General features: G+C 44.0%; 1 protein-coding gene across 1 annotated transcript in view; it reads right to left on the bottom strand.

The window, feature by feature from the left end:
- Window positions 1-20797, bottom strand: part of TUBGCP2 (tubulin gamma complex component 2) — a 190575-nt gene that overhangs the window by 130020 nt on the left and 39758 nt on the right. The window contains exons 6-8 of the mRNA XM_069240639.1: window positions 12158-12365; window positions 10658-10857; window positions 2294-2483 (exon numbers count right to left, since the gene is read on the bottom strand). Of these exons, the coding sequence (XP_069096740.1) occupies window positions 2294-2483; window positions 10658-10857; window positions 12158-12365 (598 nt within the window). The remainder of the gene's footprint in view (window positions 1-2293; window positions 2484-10657; window positions 10858-12157; window positions 12366-20797) is intronic.

Here is a 20797-nt window from a genome sequence, read left to right as displayed (position 1 = left end):
GAGGTGGAGGATGAGGTGGGGCTGTGCACTCACAAAACAGAAACAAGCAGCCAGAGCCACTCAAAACGCTTAGAGTGCCCTATAACACCCTGCATAGCCTTTGTTAGCTCAGAGTTTCATGGATGTGGTGGCCCCAGGGTGGCAGGGCACCACCTACCCTCTAAAGAACCTATGGTGGAGATGTAGGAGTGCAGCAGCGTCCCCAAAGGAATTCAGTAAAACAACTGATTCTAAGTCTGGAGGGTCTAGAAAACAACGACCAACTCAGGATTTCCTTTGATCGCTGAAGCACTATCCAGGCTGCAGCATGCACTCTACAGCTGGGAGTGTAGCACCGTGGGGCTAAGTTTATGGCTACAGGTTGTGGCCTAAAGGCGGGCACAGGGTTTATGTTTGAGAATGATTTATATAAGTGTTATTCATGATGGGCTTGACACAGTTTCTTAATCAATGCTCAATTTAAACATGCATTGTCAACAATTCTTTACTTAAAGAGTAGCTAATGCTGACAGTAATTAATATTCCTAAGAGGCTGTAATATTTTAATGATGATGTTGTGAGCACCTTATTACAATGCCTAGTTTAATAGGTGTCATGCTTTATTGCTGTTAATACAGGGATGACACTTATTCCTCTTATTTATAAATTGATAATGGGGGTATCTTTTAAGAAATACATCAATCCCTCAATCCCATGATGAGACCATTGCATCCATTTTTTTTAATCAATGCTAATTGAGCCAGCTAGCTCATCCCAGGATTTCCATGCATTATTAGGTAAAAGAAATCTGAGACTTATGTTACCCATCAATTTCCCATCTCGTTAGTACTGCCTGATTTAAATCTAAAAGATTGCGTGTACATAGATCTGTAAGTCTAACTGCAGCATTAAGCTGCGGGTATCCCTAATTTACTAAAAACACTTTGTTTCTCTAATTATAAAACAATTTACCACCTTGTATCACACCTGTTTAGGTGATTTAGTCAGACAGAGCAGAACTTTAATATTATTATCCTGCATCATAATTTTCATCCATTCATTATCATAACAATTAGCGATCCGATGTCATTTTCTATTATTCTTGATGCAAACTGAGCAATGAAAGAAAAAGAGAACATTTTTAAATTTAGTACAGCTAAACCTCCCTTATCAATAGAGCCATATGGGAACTCAAGTGCCACTCTGAGTCGAATCTTGGCATAAAAAGGAAGAAATCATAGATTCTAGTTTTTGGAAGAAAGGTGTATAAAACACAAGGGGCAGTTGAGAAATACAAATGTAGGTTTTGCAAGATAACCATTTTTTTTTTAATCAGCGCTACCTGCCCTAAGATCGAAAACAATTTGGTAAGATATTTTATTAAATACAATATGTGATTTATTTCAATATAGTGTCATGGTATGTGTTTATATTAATGAGATCTAACCTATTTGATTTAAATTAAGAATAGTACTAAGGAAATTGTTATCATTTTGCTATAGCTTTGTGTAAGGGATGGGGAAGGTGCAAAGGTGTGACAAAGTAAAAGGTAACAAATTAAATAACTATTCTATGTTATAGATAGATGGGCAAAAGTAGGAAAAAGTAAATGTATGCAAAAATACATATAAAGACATACAATTTTCTAATATGCATTTTCCAGGAATATTTCAATCATGCGGCAATGTTCAGCCATTAATAACCAAATTGCTGTCTTAGAGGTTAAAGAGGTATCAGCTATGAAACACCTGTTCGTCTTCCAAATAAAATAAAGGATAGGCTTTGTACTTGTTTTCCTTCACCTTGCACACATTATGCTTCTCTTCCATCACCAGTGCTTAATTTGAGAGGGTGGGGGCCACCAGCAATCACTTTAGGGGAACAGCACTTTTTTTTCCCCTCATCAGACATTTCCCGAGAGTAAGAGAGGGAAAACGGAAACAAAGTGGAAAGACGGAGAAGGAGAAAGACAGAAAAGCTGTCACAAATGAAGAAAGCAGAAGTCTGCAAGAGTGAGATAAAGGGGCAGGAATTGTCTGGTGGTGAATTAAAGAGGCCTTAGGGGCATTCAGGACTATGTGGCCATGGTATTCAGTTTGCTGCATTTAATAGTACCCTCAGCAGGCTTCTGAGCAGTGCATTGGGCAACAGTACCCATTATTTTGCAAATTAAGCACTTCTCATCATCTTTGCTTTGTCTTTCTCTAGCTTCACATACTATGCTGCACCTCCTCTTCCTTCATTTTCCATATTTTGTCCTTCTTTCGATCTGTGCTTACTACAATATCTATTCCACTCCCAGCACAAGTCTCACCTGTATGGGTCCATAATCACCCCACGGTACACCCACTTCTCCAGGATCTCGAAGTAGGGGACACTAGCTGCCTTGGTAAGGTACAAGCAGAGCTCTTGGGCTTGGCTATCCCCAGTGTAACCAAATGTGCGGTCGTGCAGGAGGCTGAGCGTGGAACCTCCCATGCATGCTCCTTTGTCCAGAGAACTGGCTGCAAGACAGAAATAACCATTAAGATTTTTAAAGCTCAAAATGTTGGCAATTCCCAATCCGGCCATAGAAAATATGTTAGCTTAATAAACATAAAAGGGAAGTTTTAAGTTGGACACTGTTCTAAAGATGAAACCGTATCTCATGATTTTTTCTGAGCCACTGCTAGTCTGAACCTAGATGATTAAGCATGTGTGAAATGTAGGTAATGCACTACTGTTAGGTTTCAAATGAGGCAGCCCCAGTTTGAACACTGGCCTAAAGATAATTGTAAGACAAGAACAAAGACCCCGGTGTAGGTCCTCTGCCCATTCTAAAACAAAAGCTGTACAAGGAGACTGTGCATTTTGCACACATTTGAAATGTCAGCATTTACTTCCGGTAATTTAAATATTCTGCCTTATAACTTGGGATAGGGAGGAGAATATATAAAATGTTGCTTTCTACATGACTACTTTTGATGTCATCTCTGTACGTGGTAGAATGCTTTCACAGAACTGGAACGAGTGTCATGGCATACACAGAATATCTCACTAATCACAGCAGGAGCTCATGTAATGTGTATGCGGTAGGTCATGATCCTGTTTGATGGTGTTGTAGGGCCATTGCTTGTAGGCAATAAGGTAATTTTTACTGCTGGTGTGGGAGAGCAATTGTACTTGGACAAAGCCTGCTACTGGATCCTTGGGGGTCACGATCCTTACTGTTAGGGTGGAGAGGCAACTGCTGATAGTGAAAGATCCCTCCATTATCCGCAAGCTCACCCTTCATCTAACACCTGACACTTCCATGTGTCTTACCTGGACACTCAGCATGCCGCCTCCATATTTACCCAGACATCCAGCGCCGTTCTTCCTCCTTACAGAGACAGTACCCCTGCTTCCCCTTTTAACTTAGACTAAGATTTTGAGGTCACATCTCATAACCAGGAAAAGACCTAATACTGCCCACCTTTTGCCTAAAAGACATTAATATTTCATCTGCTCAACTAGAATCCTATTAAACCCATTATCCCTCACCTGAACAACCAATGTTTCTCAACCCCACTTGACTGGACTTTAAAATCCTTCTCACCCTCCCACATGTCGCACATGAACCTCCTCCATCAATAATACCAACTGTCCACTGAATCTCAGTCTACCACCACCCCCCTCCTTTGCCTACTACTATATCACTCAAAACTCTCTTCTTTACCCTACATATCCCTCTTGAAGACTAGCAAGATGCCTCTCTATTCTTGTATATAATATAGTTGGCAATACAGAGATCAGGTCTCTATTCCTCTTTCAGTTTGAATCCTGCAAACCTAGATTTTTATTTTCTTCTACAACCTAGTTTAGCAAAACAGATCTCGTGCCTCAATTCCTCTTTCAGTTCAAATCCCACAAACACAGATCAGAAAAAAGTTCACAATTTTACAGCGCTAAATATCTGAGAATAACCAGATGAATAACAATATTAAATATTTTGGTATTGACTATCAATTTAGGGCACACAAACTGTACAAGCAGAAACGCTTTGCAAACTCTCAGTGCCCCAGGTGTGGCAATGAAGGTGCTGAATGTGTACATATTTGCTGTTTTTACTGGATGTTGGAATCAAATATTTTATGAATTGTTGAATTTTGCAGGTATTAAACTCTGCATTGGAATTGTGATGCTGAAACGGATAATAACGGATGCCGGATTTTGAATAATGTTGTTTTCAGTTCACTGACTGCTCTAAGCGGGAATATATACATTTTTAGGAAACTTTGGTGGCATGTGTGTGTATGTGAATTAATGGGAAATCTTACAGTAGACTGCACTGACTGTTGTGGTGAATTCACATTTCTGAATGATATGTTTACGATGACATTTATATAAAGTGCTGCCGTTTTTCTAATGTATTTTGATGACGATTGAAGACCATGTTGTCAGTATATGCTACCAAATATAAAAAACACTGGCAAAGGTACCCGGTCTGGCCATGACAAGCTGATGTGATTGTTATCTATTTTGTATTTTTTATTGACAGCATATGACCCCAAAAATAAAAAATAAGAGAAAACATGCCACTGCCTAAATATAAGATAATGCTCCAGACAAAGGACGAGTCCCCACTCCTTCCTGCTCTGTTGCAGTACGACATGGCATTTGAGTTTTCTGCCATGACTTGGACTTACCTTCTCTTGATGTAAAGCAGGAAAACCTTAAAGCTCAGCCGGATGGAGTGCAACTTTAAGAGAATGATATGACTGCACTGCTCCATCGCTGACCAAAGACCCAATTTCTCCAAACTGGTCAGCTCTCTCTCCCTTGCCCAGAAATGTGGTTTCTATCACCCCTATAATCTCTGGATGGGGGTAAAGAGAACAGTCTGCCACGCACCGGGTGGTAATTAGTCACCCACACTGCAGATTCTGGGATGCTTATTCCGAAATACAGATGTTATTAGAAAAGGCACATCGAGTGCTGAGCATCAATTCATCTTTCAGTTCAAATCCGACAAACACAGATCAGAATAAAAGTTCACACTTTTACAGTGCTAAATATCTCAAAATAACTAGATGATACAGAATATTACATATTTTGGTAAATGACTATCAAATTGAGTCGCAAAAACTGTACAAGCAGAAACGTTTTGCAACCTCTCGGTATCCCAGGTGTGGCGATGCAGGTGCTGAATATGAACATATTTGCACTTTAGTGGTCTTCTAGCTGGATTCTGAAATCAAATATCTTATGAATTGTTTAATTTTACAAGTATCAAATTTGGGATTAGAATTGTGATGCTGAACTTGATACAAACGGATGTTGGATTTTGAATAACGATGTCTTTAGTTTATTGACTGCTATGAGCTAGAATAGGAACATTTTTACTAAACTGTAGTGGCATGTGGGTGTATGAAGATTAATGGCATAATGAAATCTCACAGTAGACAGCATCAATTTTGTTGTGCTTATTTCACATTTGCTTGTATAGTTGCTTATAATATAATCTGTAGTCACATCTCCCGAGCTATCCCTTTCTTGTTCTACTTCCTCTTGCCTTCTGTCGGGATTCCCAGTCCACAGGTCACATATCGGTCTGTCTACTGTGTCAATTTGATTTACCAATGTAATAGTTCTGTTCCCTGAGGATTTCCTAACTCCGTATGTCACTTCTATGCATTCCCCCCCAATGGTTACTTTGAACGCCTTCCATACAGTCCCAGCTGACTCCACAATCCAGTATTAATACTGAAAAAATCCTGAATTGCTTCTTTCATTGCTACCCTAAATATCTGGCCTTGCAATGCTCTAGTTGGCAATCACCATACTGCAACCAGTGCCACCTATCCTAGGGCTTAGTAATTCAAAAGAGATGGGGGGTGGCAGGACAGAGTGCAATCAAGCTACAATGCCTCACCGTATTCTATGATCTCCCCTGGATGAATAAGAACAACATCGATTCTAGAAAAATAATTATGTGGTGGGGAGTAAAAGGAGTAGCCTCTATTATCCGCGTGCTATTCTCTTCGGATCTTTATGAGACTTAGCAACTCCATGCTATCATGTGGTGCCCGGGAGGACCTACACAAGGGTCTAGTCATGGCTCTAGAGCTGTCCAGGAACCAATACAATATGCAGTTGAATTCACCCATCCACAAGATATTATAGGGAGAGTATGGTGTCAGTAAACATACCACCATCTCCTCACAAAAGTCAGTAGAGTCAATATTGAAGCATAAGTATTCAATAGAACCATAGGTTCCCCTCACAGCTCTCCTGCAACCCCTACATATTTCCCATTAACGTCTCTGAATGTCGCCTCCACCTTAAGAGGAACAGTGGGGGCCACTGCTCATGACGAAGGTGTAAACCTAGCATAACATGGCATATCCCGTCCCCCATTTTGCCTGCGGTTTATTGTGTTCTTTGGGCATCAAGTGTGTTTACTGTAACATAATCATGGGGAAGTATCTTTTTCAGGTATGCACATATCCTCTGACTCTTAATGGAATTGTGGATCCCTTTAACATCCCATGGTTACTGTCATGCTCATATCCCAGCATGTTGTGTATCTTCAGCCTGCGCCTGCTGTACCTGCAGTGGATTACCATTGCCATAAAATTGTAGGTTCTTCTGCCATCCCACCTCCCTAACCCTTCCGCCTCCTGTGTGGTCAACCCCAAACTGGCCTCCATAAGCGATACAATCAGTACCATTCCCCGTCACCAAACAACTAAACATGTCCATACTATTCTTGTGGGAAATTGGGTTGCTGGTTGAGGGGAGTAGACAATATTAAGCTGCAGCCATAATCCTTGTCTGGGTAAACCACAAAAAGCCACTAAATTAACATGTGCTTAACCCTCTTGTAGCTTGTCCCAAAAGCAGTCAGGCTTAACTAACAGGTAAAGTATAAGGTATTTATGCACCTTACGAACAGTAATTAAGTGAAAGCACAATAATTTAGAAAAACAGAGTACATTTTAGTCAATTACTTGAAACAAAAAAATGAAAAAAATCCAATTACTAGAGCTGGAGTTATGAATTTCTGAAGTTTAAAGTGCAAAATAGCATCTAAATTATCAACGTGCTAATCAAGGTCATCTAGTTGAGCAAGACTGGGACAAAGTCGAAATATATGGCCTACTGAAGTGGATTGTGGGTCAGATACAGGAAGTGGACTGGGCTCTGTCTCCGCTTACCTTCGGACTTATAAAATATGTTGTAGAAAAAATGCCTGAGAAGGTAAAGTTCAGCTGGGCAAGGCAGTTGGTGATATCCCAGGAAGAGGTGTCATCGTTAGGGAGCTGCTGGACGAAGTCACGGTGAAGAATGCTTTGCTCGGACTGTATCTTTTTTCATTTTAAGTGAAAGATCTCCAGTTGGACTAAGATGTAGGCTGTAGCAGACGAGGGCTCCAAGGGCTGGATACCCCTTCTGCGAGGACCCACTGAACAGGATTTGCTGCTGTGGAGAAGAACGTAGCAGAGCTGCCGCGAAGTCATGCCGACTACTGATGCACCTTGGGAAGATCAATGAGCAGGTAGGCCCTGATCGTCTCTCAGATCTAAGAGCCTTTATTTAAAACACTTTCTAAGTCCCAAGTTTTGGATTCGGGCTATCTAGGCATCTTTAGCATCCCTTCCAAGGGTCCAGGACCAGATGGGGACCACTAAAGGGTAATGACTCACTCATGCTGTGTCCAGGTGTGGTTTCAAGATGGCTGAAGCATGTTCTGTCCCTGAGACTCCGATCAAGGGGCCAGCCAACTAACCCTTGGAGTCCCTCTGGTAGTCCTGGGGGTCAAGGAGAAGTGCAGGCCAGGCTTTAGGCAGCAAAGCAGTCCTTCCTGGTGCAGCAAAGCAGTCCTTCCTGGTGCAGCAAAGCAGTCTTCTGAAGTACAGCTGAGTACCTCTGTGAGTCCTTCCGAAAGTGAAGTGAAGAGTGGGTCTGGGGGGGTCCTATTTTTATACCTGTCTCATCTTTGATGTATGAGAAATTTCTGGACATTTCCCCATTCAGAAATGTTTGAAATTTCCTGCCTCCTGCCCTGGTCCCAGTATGTCTGCATGCACAATAGGCTAGTGTGAAATTATTTGTGTGAGAGCAGGGCACAGCTTATTTATGTGCATTGGGGCTGTGCCCAGCTTTGCCCCTTCATCCGGTCTGAGATGGCCCAACCAGGCACACCTAATTCCGCTATTGTGTGGCTGTCTGCGAGGAATCTACACACACCAACTTCCAACTACATCCTGTCGTATGACCCAGGAAACAGGCAGGACAGGAAAATACAGTTTTCAAAACTGTAACTTAAAATCAGACTTCACTGCTAAAGAGGATTTTAAATTAAAAAATTTCAGACACCAAACAGGACTTTCTCACCTGCTCCCAATCAAACGTTATCACCTATTAAATGTTAGGGATGTGAAATTCCTAGCGCCCGACACCTAGGACATATGGTTTGGGGTTAAGGGCAAAAAGTTTTCATGTTTATTTTGTCCTTGAGACAGGTAGGCCCAACCCACTGCAGCACAAACCCTTGACTGCCAGTTTACAGAGAAGGGAAATGTGTGCAGTTGGGGTAATATGTGTGTCCATATGGTAAAGCTGTTCAAACTTGTATCTATGGTTCGTTAATAAAAAGCCTTCATTGTTAGGATGAGCTCTGTAAATAAACTTTTTCTGCACTACTGACAGTGGTTCCAGTGAAGAAAAAAAAAAAAGAAAAAAAAGGAGAAAAAAAAAAGGACACACGTTTGAAAAGTTGAACAATATGAGGCTAAGTATAAGGCTCCCAGAATGTTCTCTGATTAGATGCAAATGTTTGCAGAAGCATGTAAGCAAGAGTGACGATTGTTGGCTTTAAAAAAAAAAAAAATGTTCAGGAAAAAAATGCAAGTATAAAAAAAAGTTTTGCTACTATGGTATTTTAGGTGCTATTTCTTGGAAGCTTCATTTAGTAAGATGTGCTGATGCATACTAGTATTTCCGAAAAATATTCCTAATGGAAAATCAGTGTAACCATTTTCAACAAGGTTATGGGAAGCATGAAAATAAACTAGCACTGGCAAAGCCAATCGATCTGACATTTTTTTTGCGTCTTTTGGTTTTGTCAATGTTTTGACATGATTTTTGTAACACTTTTTAGTTGTGGGAGCTGCCAGGCCCTCACAATTGTAACAAACACTGGCAAAAAGAAAAAAAAAGGGTTTGGTCTCAAAAAGCATGCACTGCCACCAGTGGGGTAACAAAGGCCCGAAGCCCTCTCCAGGGGGCCCTCAGCACAGTACCTGCCCCGAATGAGCCTGGAGGGGGTGCCCCTCTGTGTTCTTTGCCTAGAGGCCCCCCTCCAGTTTTGTTACATCACTGATTGCCACAGTAGTTCCTGGCGCCGAACAAAACTGCTTTGCTTGCCAATTTGCTCCTTGTGGAAGAGCAGAATGTGATCACTCACAATAAAGCCAGCCGACAGATAGAGAGAGAAATGGAAGTTTAGTAAAACCAAATGTCTTTGTTAACACCTGTTAGACTTTTCATCCTTGGTGTAGTCTCCCTTAACTTTTTGCCTCTGTTTCCTAGGTTGTTGATGTGTGCTGGACTCCATTTTTGCTATTTTTGTTATTCTGGGCACTTTTCCACTGCTAACCAGTGCTAAAGTGCAAGTGCTCCTATTAAAAATGTGTATGTAACTGGTTTATCCATGATTGGCATTTTAGATTTACTGGTAAGTCCCTATTACAGTGCACTAGAGGTGCACAGGGCCTGTAAATCAAATGCTGCAGCACTGTTTGTGCCACCCACAATGGTAGCTCTATACACATAGCTCAGACCTGCCACTGCAGTGGCTGTGTGTGCAGTTTTAAACTTTAAATTCGACTTGGCAAGTGTACCCACTTGCCAGGCCTAAACCTTCCCTTTTCTTACATGTAAGGCACCCCTACGGTAGGCCCTAGGTAGCCCCATGGGCAGGGTTCAGTGTAGGTTTAAGGTAGGACATATACTAATGTGTTTTATATGTCCTAACAATGAACAATGCTAAATTCGGTTTTCACTGTTGCAAGGCTTATCCCTCTCATAAGTTAAAATGGGGGATACCTTTAAATATGATTAACGTGTAGATTCCCTTTGGGAGCGGATAGACATTTGGAGTTTGGGGTCTCTGAGCTCACAATTTAAAAATACATCTTTTAGTAAAGTTGATTTTAAGATTGTGTTTTTGAAAATGCTACTTTTAGAAAGTGAGCATATTCTTGCTTAAACCATTCTGTGACTCTGCCTGTTTGTGGATTCCCTCTCTGGGTCAGTTTGACAGTTAGGCTGTTTGCACCTCTCTATAGACAGTGACACAAAAGGGGCTGGGGTATAGCCTGCATATCCTGATGAGTCATCTGTGCTAGGAGGGAGGGAAGGAGTGGCCACTCACACCTGAAAGGGCTGTGCCTGCCCTCACACAATGCAGTCTCCAACCCCCTGGTGTGTGTATGGGGGCCGGCCTGGGCAAGTCAGGATTTCACAAACAAGAGAGACTTTTCTTTGAAGTAGAAAATTCGTAATTTCATAGCTCACCACTCACTTTCTGATGACTATTTAGATTTCTCCAATTGTTGTAGAGAATTTGAAAGACACAGGTTTTAGATTCAGTGGACAGTGTACCCAAAAGGCCAGACATGTCTCTCTGCATCCACACCTCAAAAGCACTCACTGAGCAAAGCCAGGATCTGCATTGTCCTCATTGTAGGCTGGATGTAAAACCACAACTTCTGTAGCGAGAGTAGGCCTTGCCGCTGCAGATGCTCCAGTTGAGTAATGAGAATCATGTACTCCTTGATCAGGGTCCGCATGGCAGCTGCTAAGGCATGGTTCACCTGCCCATACTCAAAGGATGACTTTTCCTCGATGAATCTGGAAAGAAAACAAAGCAGAAGTCAGCAGACGAAAAGAGAGTAGGTAAGCACACCTAACATGAGCTAAAGCAGGAGTGTTTAATGTAGTACCAGGATGTCTAGATCTTGCCAAAAACTGCAACACATGTCCATAACATTAATTCATTATAGCAATACACTCTTGATAGCCATAAATGACTCACTTCTGTCAGGACTGCAGATGATTCAGAATGCGGCAGGCAGGCTAGTCCCTTCCAATATTTTTTCAGGCCCAATGTTAAGATCCCTACATTGTCTCCTTACAATGAAGCTCCTTTGTCATGCTCACAGAGCCTTGTACAGGTAAGGCCTGGCTTAGCTTCAGTCTAGAATAAGGTTTTACCATCTGACTAGGAGATTCTGATCCTGTAATACTGCACTGGCATTCCTCTGCCATATTCAACGACTTGCAGCAGAGGTTGTAACTTTTCTTTTCTGACTCTGAACCACTGTAATATGTTCCAACTCCAAATTTGCACATGCCAAAATTTCACAATTTGCAAATAAAATGTTAAAAGCCTAGTTATTTGAAGGTCCTAGCTATAAATACCCTTCTGCTTGAAGCATTAGCGGTGGGAAATGCTTGTTAGGGTGAGATGCTGCTAATGCTAATAAGATAACAGAATATAACAGTTAGATGGCTTTATATATTTTCCTCAAATTCTCTGTTTCAGTGCCATAAAGAGAGTGAAGTGAGTGAAGCAACCCAATCAAAGATCTATGTTATCTATGTGATCACCAGGTCACAGGTTCAAATCCTCTAAAGGCAGACAAAGCTTTCCTTTTCCAACAGTCAATAAAATGACTACCACACAGTTGGGGGGTAATGACAGTTGCAAGAGTTCATTAAATTTTCGATGCACACCTTATTAATTTTTAGTCACTCCTTATTAAATTTTTTTACTAAAGAAGTCCTTCACATTGCCACTTTCCTAGGCAACTAGTCATAAGTTTCCTAGGCAACTAGCCATAAGACAATGCGCAAATGATTCTTGTGTGGAGAGTGCTATGTACGTAAGTCAGCTGTCATCTTGGTTATGAGATCAATTTAATTTTCAAGAATATCTATTACTCTGTGTGGATATGAACTTTTATAGTTAATCCACCCCTAGAACATCTGGGACCATTTTATGGCAACTTTACTATTGGTTGCTGTTGTGCAACTAATGTCAATGTCAAATACTCTGGTTACTCACTGGTGTTTCAGCCATGTCCTACTTTAACCATGTCTGCATTGTGCCTCTTTAGTTAGAAAGAAGCAAATATTCACGGTTTCTCACCTTGTCACTTCAGAATAATTTGATGCCACTGGCAGTATCCGCATCACCAGTTCATTGACAGATGGGTCCAGGTTAGGATCCAAGTTGAAGGACCGTGGCTGCTTATCAGACAGAGGCTTCGCAGTCACATACCGGCCTTCAACACCAATCAGGACATAAAGCAAGTCCTCCACAATGGCAGTTTCCTGGGCAGCTGGTAGTAAGTTACCTGCGGGGACAATGCAGAAATGATTTCTGTGTGGAGATTTCTATATATGACAGTCCGCTGTCAACCTGAAGGTTATAATATTGATTTAATTTGAAAGAAAATCTATTATTCCGTTAGGATATGAACTTTTATAGATAATCCACCCCTAGAACATCTGGGGACATATTATGGCAAGTGGACTGTGGACGCAACAGGCGTGTGTGCCTGCTTTTTACGCCCCTCCCAGTGCACTTTGGTATTACAGAAGGGGTCACAGACACTTGTGTGGCCCCTTCTGTAGTACTGATAACGATTTAATAATAATGCACATTGAGCGGCAGTGCTATATTAAGTGAGTGTTCTATCATTTGAATGGGGTCAGGCCCCATTCAAATGAGGCGATCACTTTGGCCCTACATCCAAGCCGTATTACAGACGTGGGCACAGAGGCAAACATGCCCTCACGATACGCACTCACAGTGCGCCACAAAAAGGTGGTGCATTGTCAGTGTGCCACCTGGGGCAGCCCTCTCAAGAGGAGAAAGGTGGTGTGAGTGTGTGAATTTTCTAATATGTCTATTAATGATTTTCATATTAAAATGTGTAATGAACTAACATGTAAAACCAGAAACTTTCGAAATATTTGTTTTTCTGTTCTTGGCTAAGCGAAATTATATTCAAATGCTGTGGTTATTTTCTATGAATCAAAGCTTTCATAATAGGTTTTTTCAAAGCTTGTGTAGACGTATCCACAGCTACCCCTAGTGGGTTGCAGTGTTATGTCTTCCAAGGTCGTGTATTAATTGAGCACTGCATCAGTTGAAATGTCCTATTGCTTGGATTTGTTACTAATATCTGGTCTTTCCTCAAGGATGGAAGTAGAAGGATACAGTAAAAGTTTCTTCCTGCGAACAAGATATATGAGAGGCGATGAGACAATGGAATTACAGACGAGACAGAAGTAAAGATACATCGAGAATTTTTTTATAGTTGGCGTAGATTTGTTAAGTTTAGGTCATCAATTTAGTTGTCGATTGGCTGAAATGAAACCACCCCATAGACTGACCAATCAGGAGTTGATTAAATTTTAGTAGAACAACCTGTGTAGAATGATTAGAGGCAGAGCTCGTCTTTCGTCATCCAATGCTATTCTTCTATGGCAGACGAGGTTCAAGACTAGCTGTCGTTAGGCCCAAATCTTCTGATGAGATAGCTAATGGTGTCCTCAACCTGAAGCTGATCATTTGCTGTTACTACTATTGTGGGAATGTATGTTATTAAATGTGATTTGCGTCTCTGTTGCTTTCCAGGGACTATCTGCAACTAATGATTTTATTGCTGCACATTAATAGTTTTTATATACATCATAATCAAGTTAAGAGTTTGCTAAAGTAATGTTACTAAATTCTTTTCACATGAAGCCCAACATGTAATGCTAATTTGTGGTTAGTTAGGGAATTAACCTTGATATACTCATGACTCGTCCTGAGATCATTTGATGCTGAACTAATGTATTCTTTGCCATTATTACCAGCCTTTGTATTATTAATAAGTGTGATTCTTTTGGAGATAATTAGTTTAATTGTATTAATTAGATTAAGATATATACGTTGTTTTAACCAACCGCTATGGATCTTACATGCTTATCATTTGTGTTTTAGAGTTATTTTCGTGACACTAGTGCTGTTATATAGGGAAATAAATCTATGATTTTTAATTACTAAACTGGTGTAGTTATTGACTGAAACTTTCTAATATTAATTGTTGTTGTTATTGATGGTCCTCACACCTCCTATTGGTGACATCCCCTCAAACCTATGTCACTTCGATGCATAGTTCTCTAGCGCTGAATCCACTATTCAGTATTGATAATGGATAGGATTTTATGCTGCGTTAGCAGTTTTTGGTAGCAGATTACGGTTACGTCATTGTTTGGATGATGTCATAATGGGTCTGTGAGGTTCAGGTGTGTCAAAGTGGCTTGTTTGTCCTTTCTTTCTTTTTCCAAATTGTTAAAAGGATTTAACATGATAAGTGGCTAGTTGCCTTAAGTGAATTTCCCCGGTTCTTGTAGTCCCCCTAGGTTGATGGGTATGTTCTTGGCGGTGTTTCATTGTATTTGATTGAGGAGAATAAAGTGTGCTTGCACAGCTTTAGCGAATTTGCAGATGATTGTGTCGAATGTGAGTTTAGAGGAGTAGAGATACTCAAATTAGTGATTAGATAGAGTGGGCGTACTCCTATAGGTATGAGAGTAGGGAAGCAGTGTTCTTCATTTGAGTGTGGCGCTTGATGCAGGAAAAATTATCCCCGTGGTTGTTGATGACCGACTTAGAGAGAGAGAGGTCTGGGGCTCCGGACTATAAGGGGCAAGTGAAGAGAGATGTTTGGTATATGTTGTAATTGGTTCATTTAGTAGACCGATCTGTCGAGATTGGTAAATTGAGTTTGTGAGAAATTGGTGTGAATGAAAATATACGTAAGACTTGGTGAGTACCAAGTGCACTAGACAATAATCCAAGGAACAGTGGAGAAGTAAAGTTTGCTGGTCTAAGTTTACTCACGAATGTGGGAACTGTGAAAAAGGAGTAGGCGAAAGCTGAAGGTTTCTTTGGAAGGTTCTGAAGCGTTTGTGTTACCCTACCTGTAGTAAATGAACAAAGTTGTTTTCTTATTTTTAAAATAGCTCGCAAATTAATATTGCGTTTTGAGTTGTGAAAGGTTAGTACGATAGACTTTTTCAGTGTCTCAGCGAAGGTGCTGAGGGGAGTGAATGTGTTGAGTGTGAGGTAGTAGTGCCGCGCTGGGATTGGTTGATCGACAGAAAGGAGTCACGCACGGATTCGCCAATCAGTCCAATAATAAAGTAACACGATTGGAAGATGGGGGTGGGGGGGGTCGAAGAGAATTGTAGATAGCAGTCACTTTACATGGTTGGTTATTCTTTCTTTAACTTTGTTTATTGCTTGTTGAGTAGTTTTTAAGTCGAGTTTGAAAATTATTTTTTTATTGGAATATCAAGGCTGAATAAACTGAGTCCAAATTAAGTTTTTCAAAGCTTTGAAATGTGCATTGAGGGGTGATAAATACATTCCCGTATTGGAAAGAGAGATTTGTCTGCCTGAAAATACTCCAGCATATATTGTGTTTGAGGAGAGAGGTGCAGCAGTATGTCTTTTGCTGTAGCATTGGGTCAAAAATCACAAAGAAAGAAGGTTGTTTAGCTTTTCCAGAACATGGTACGTTCAATTTAAGACTTCTGGACAACCTGAGAACGAAGATTTACATTCTTAAACCTCCACTGAGGCCAGTTCATTATGACGCATTATCTGTATGGGATCTGGTAACGAAGGAACAGCAGGCTTTAAAATATGAAAAGAAAATGAGAAGTGTAGAGAAAACACTGTCTGAAATGATGTGGGATGAGGAACAGAAAAGTTGGAGAGAAGATAAGTTACACAGGGTTAGGTTATTTCCAGCAAGAATAAGTGAAGACGAGGTTAAAACAAAAGATGGAAAGAAAAAGAAGGGTTAATTAGAACAGAATACAAAAGAGCCGAAAAGGGTAATGTTTAACGATAATGACACGGAGGAAGAAGAAGTGGTTAACCATGTTTTAGAAATATATCTTCCACCAGATGTGAGATGCAGCATATAAATGAATTAAATGGGAGTGGTATGAGTAACATAATTCCTACTGCACCATTTACTTCAGAATCAGTGAGGGGAGGCATGAGTCATGAAAGAGTTGAGATGCAGAGTAGTTTTAATGACTCATTGAGCAATAATCAACAGTTTGAAATGAACATTCTGGAGGTACAGCCAGAGATCCAGACAGTGAGAACAACGGTAAACATAATACTGTCACAGGGTCATTAAGGGACAAAGATGGGGGCGTGGCCAAGCAGCCAAGATGGCGCGCGTGTAATTTCTTGGCTCCGGAGGGGCCGGCAGTAGATGTGTCAAAATCGACCAGCCCCCGGGGCCGATAGTGAAACACCCGTGGCCGGTGCTGTGGAGGACCAGCAGGGTGCGGCGGAGCCCAGGTCCGAATTCTCGGGGTGAGTCCTGGCGGCGCTACCGGTGCCGGACTGCTGAGGCCTGGTGGTCAGCTTAGGAGCCGAGGACTGGAGTGACGGTGCGCACTCGCCTGCGACCGCCGTGTACCCCTGGACGAGACGGCGGGAAGGAAGGCGGTTCCGATCCTGCTGGGGCCCGCAGCGGGAGGCGGAGCGAGTCGCCCCATGCGTTGGGGGAGCCGCGGAACGCCCTGACTTGCTGTGGCGAGGGAGAGGAGCCAGGGGCCTCCCTGCGAGCGGCTGTGCCTGGGACCGGAGAGAGGGGCAGAGCCCCAGAAGAGCGAGAGCGGCACCTGGGGGCCATGGGCAGCATCGCATCTGTCGCGAGCTGCAGAACATCTGCGGATGCCCCATCCCCTCTGATGCAACGAGGGTGAAGCGGCGGGGCAAGGCGGACTAGCCCACTGCCCGAGTGGAGCTGGCGGGACGGGGCCCATTCGGAAAGAGAGGCGGGGGAAGCCCACCACCGCTTGTGCCACGCCGTGAACTGCAATGCAACCCCTGGGGGAACGCTGGGAGAGTATGGCTGAGGAGCCTGGGGTGTAGTGGTGAATGTGGTAACGCCGGAGGGAGAATCTGGTGAGCACAACAGCGTGCCCGTGAAGGTTGAGATACAGCTGAGTTGGCATCCTGGCTAGCACTGGCGGATGGAAGCGGCTAGCCTGGGGTGGACTTTCCTTTCCTGGTGGATGCGCAGAAAGACAGTTGGGCACTGGTGTTGGGATGTACGTGGTTCCCGCGGACCGGAATATCACCGCATAGGCGCCCCGACACAAACCGGAGAGCGCTAATACCGGAGGCCCCTGATTGAAGAGAAGTTGCAGTAATAGACCTCCCACCGCTTTGACATTACTGATATAAAACCCCGCATTTCCGATGTCATCCAAGAGCCAGCACAAGAATAAAGCCATGGATCGTACGACGCCAACTGACTGCAATGAGGGAGACCTACAGGACCTTTCGCAGTCTAGAATGCAGGGCGCAATTGAGGATACAAAAACTAAATCACAGCACAACATCAACCAAGTCGCTGAAGAGGTAGGACTCCTGAGGGCAGACCACCAAAAATTAACGGATAGAGTTAAAGAGGCATAGACTACCTTGGCAGACCTAACACCGAAACAAAAAGACCTAACAGCCACGGTAATGAAACTAAACGACAGAGTGAAGTGGCTGGAGCAGAGGGCGGAGGACGCGGAAGGGAGAAATCGATGGAACAATGTGCGGGTGGTTGGTCTGCCGGAGGGGGCAGAGGGAACAAATATGGTGGAAATTCTGGAGGATTGGTTGCGCACAGTTGTGGCGCCTTACCGACTGACCCTGTTCTTCACACTGGAACGAGCGCACTGAGTGCCCTCGAGACCCCTTGCCCCTGGTAGACCGCCCGAGTCGTGGTTGCCAGGTTACTGCACTATAGGGACAGAGATATCCTACTCCAGAGAGCCAGAGAAGCGGGCCCCTTCAGAGTGGCGAATGGGGAGGTGACGCTATTCCCGGACTTTACATTCGAAGTCCAGATCAGGCGAGCCTCATTTCTGGCGGTTAAGAGGGTCCTTAGAGCGGAGGGGATCCAGTATTCGCTCCTCTTCCCGGCTAGACAAAGTGATCCTGGAGGGCAAATCTACATTCTTCCAGACTCCTGAGGAGGAATGGGAGTGGTTGGCGGCCCGTGGAGGTCAGTCAGGGCGGCACACGAGAGAAAGCTTAGTGGAGAGTGGACTCCACAAGGGCCTGGGAGACAAAGGAACAGGAACTGCTCCTGTGTGGCCCCAACACAGACGCAGAAGGAACTTGGAAGGAGGGCAGCCTTGGAGGCAGCGGCCTCCATGAGCAGAGAGGCGTCCCCACCGGAGGGCTCCAGAGGGGGGAGTCAGACGACACGGCTGTGTCCTCCATAGGTGGCTTGCGCTAATCATCGAGGGCCCAAGAGTAACTCCGTAGACATCGGATGAGCTTGGATAACGGAGTACATAACCTGGTCCTGGGGTGAGGAGAACTGTACGAACATGGCCCCCTCCACTCTGATTCTCGTCCACTCAGTCAGACTGGCGAGAACTTTAGACAAACTGTTGAGTAAATTGCACTGTTGCACAGTTTTCTGGGCAACCTACTGTTTGCGAGGCGCCCTGGGGAAAGGGAGTTGGGTTTCACAGTTACAAGTTTTGATGGTGCTTTGTGGGAAGTGGAGAGATGATCTCAGGTATCCGATTAGACTCAAGGGGAGACCGCACTCAGGGTGGGGACGGGCAGACTGCAATGCTTATGATATACTTCCATGGCAGAATATAACCTACGAACATGGAACATACGGGGATGGGATCCGGAGCTAAAAGACATAGACTATTGTCCTATTTAAAAAGGAGGGGTGTACAAGTGGCGATGCTGTAAGAGACCCGCTTGGCCACAGGAGAGGCAGAGAAGCTAAGACGCAGGTAGAGATGGCAGGTGTTCGCCACTGGTTATTCTGCGTATGCGAGGGGTGTAGTGATCAGGGTTCGTGCCGGGGTTCCATTTGAGGTAGTCTCCAAGGACACTGACCGGGAGGGCAGGTTCATGATAGTTGAGGGGAGGCTTCACGGTACTCCAATCGTCCTGGGTAGTATCTACGCCCCCAACCAGGATCAGGTCCCCTTTATGACGCAGCTATCGAGCCACCTTACGTGCCAGCAAACTGGGGCAATGTTAATTGGGGGAAGACTTTAATGGAGTACTAAACGTAGACCTGGACCGCTCCTCCCCACCGATATCAGGGGCAGTGATGCATAGGGTGGCCAAAAAACGAAGAGAATGGATGAGTTCCTGGGGCCTGCTGAACGCGTGGCGTGAACAACACCCCACCGAAAAAGATTATTCATTTTACTCAGGGCTTCATCGAGTACACACCAGGATAGACAGAGTGGTGTGCTCAGCAAACCTTGCGCAGGTAATGACCCATTCTGAATACCTTGGGCGCACCTTGTCTGACCATAACTCCTTACGGCTTACCTGGAGGGCGACTGTGGACAGACCCCCCCGTCCTGATGTGGAGACTGACCCCAGCTTCATTAGAGGATCAGGCATACAGAGACACCCTCCGCCTATACTTGTCTGACCATATAAAAGCTAATAAGGGATCTGCCTCTTCTAGATCCATAGAACGGGAAACCCTCAAGATAGCAACGAGAGGTTTTTGCCTAGGTCAAACAGCTGGGGTGAGGCGCACTCTAGAACGGGAACTGATTAGTTTGGAAAAGATAATACATGAGGGGGAACGGAGAAGGGGGAGGGGGGACACGGAGCAGGAAGAGTATGTCCAGGCACTGAAATCCCACTCCCAGGTTGAAGAACAACTCCGGTATCATAACATGCAGAAATATTTAGCCTCATTGCAAGCCGAGGAGGGAAGATCAGGTAGGATGTTGGCGTGGCTAGTGAGACCAGGGGGGGATAGTGAGCCCATCACATGTGTGCATGACGGGGGGCAGATGATGTAGGCCGGGACCCATATATGACGCTTCTAAAGATTACTATACTTACCTCTATAGGAGCCCAGGCAAGCTTAGGACAGATGAACTCGATAGTTTTTTATGTCTGCATCCCTCTGACCACACTGACGCACGAGGAATGGGACAGTATAGGTGGCGCAACTGGCCCCAGACGAAGACGCCAGGGACGGGCGGACTCCCAATGGACTTTTATAAAAAGTATACTGTTGGCCCCCCAATTAGTGGAAATGTACACAGAGGCACTGCATTGTGGCTTTTTACCAGACTCGCTCAGGGAGGCACTGGTGGTCCCTCTGCCTAAGTCGAAATCAAGGGAGGCCTCCGTAGCTGATTTCCGACCATTATCTATGCTGAACAATGATTTTAAAATTCTCAGTAAGACCCTGGCCAATCGACTGCTGTGCTACATACCCGGGTTTGTGCACGCAGATCAGAATGGTTTTGTCCCGAACCGTAGTACCTCCTTGAATTTGAGGCGCCTCTTCACTATTCTACATATGCCTGAGGAGGAGAGACCCTCGTTGGGAGTGTTACTCGCAGTAGACTTTGAGAAAGCTTTCGATTCAATCAGGTGGGACTACCTGCGAACAGTGATGCGGGGGATGGGCTTGGGAGAAGGATGAGGGAAATGGGTAGACTTACTGCATGCTGCCCCGCTGGCAAGGGTGAGGACGGGCAGGACGGGATCTGGTACTTACCCAATATACAGGGGAACCAGGCAGGTGTACCCGTTATCGCCACTATTATTCGCCCTGGCCATTGAGCCGCTGGCGGCTAGGATGCGGAGCAGTGGTGTGGGTAGGGGAGTGGAGTGGGGTCAGTCAGAACATATTATATCATTATACGCCGACGATATTCTCATCTACCTCAGAGACGGGGAATCAGGCCT

The sequence above is a fragment of the Pleurodeles waltl genome, chromosome 6, assembly GCF_031143425.1.
Source record: "Pleurodeles waltl isolate 20211129_DDA chromosome 6, aPleWal1.hap1.20221129, whole genome shotgun sequence".
Classification (NCBI taxonomy): domain Eukaryota; kingdom Metazoa; phylum Chordata; class Amphibia; order Caudata; family Salamandridae; genus Pleurodeles; species Pleurodeles waltl.
Note: the sequence above shows the minus strand (reverse complement) of the source record. Positions and strands in the feature narration are given on the sequence as shown.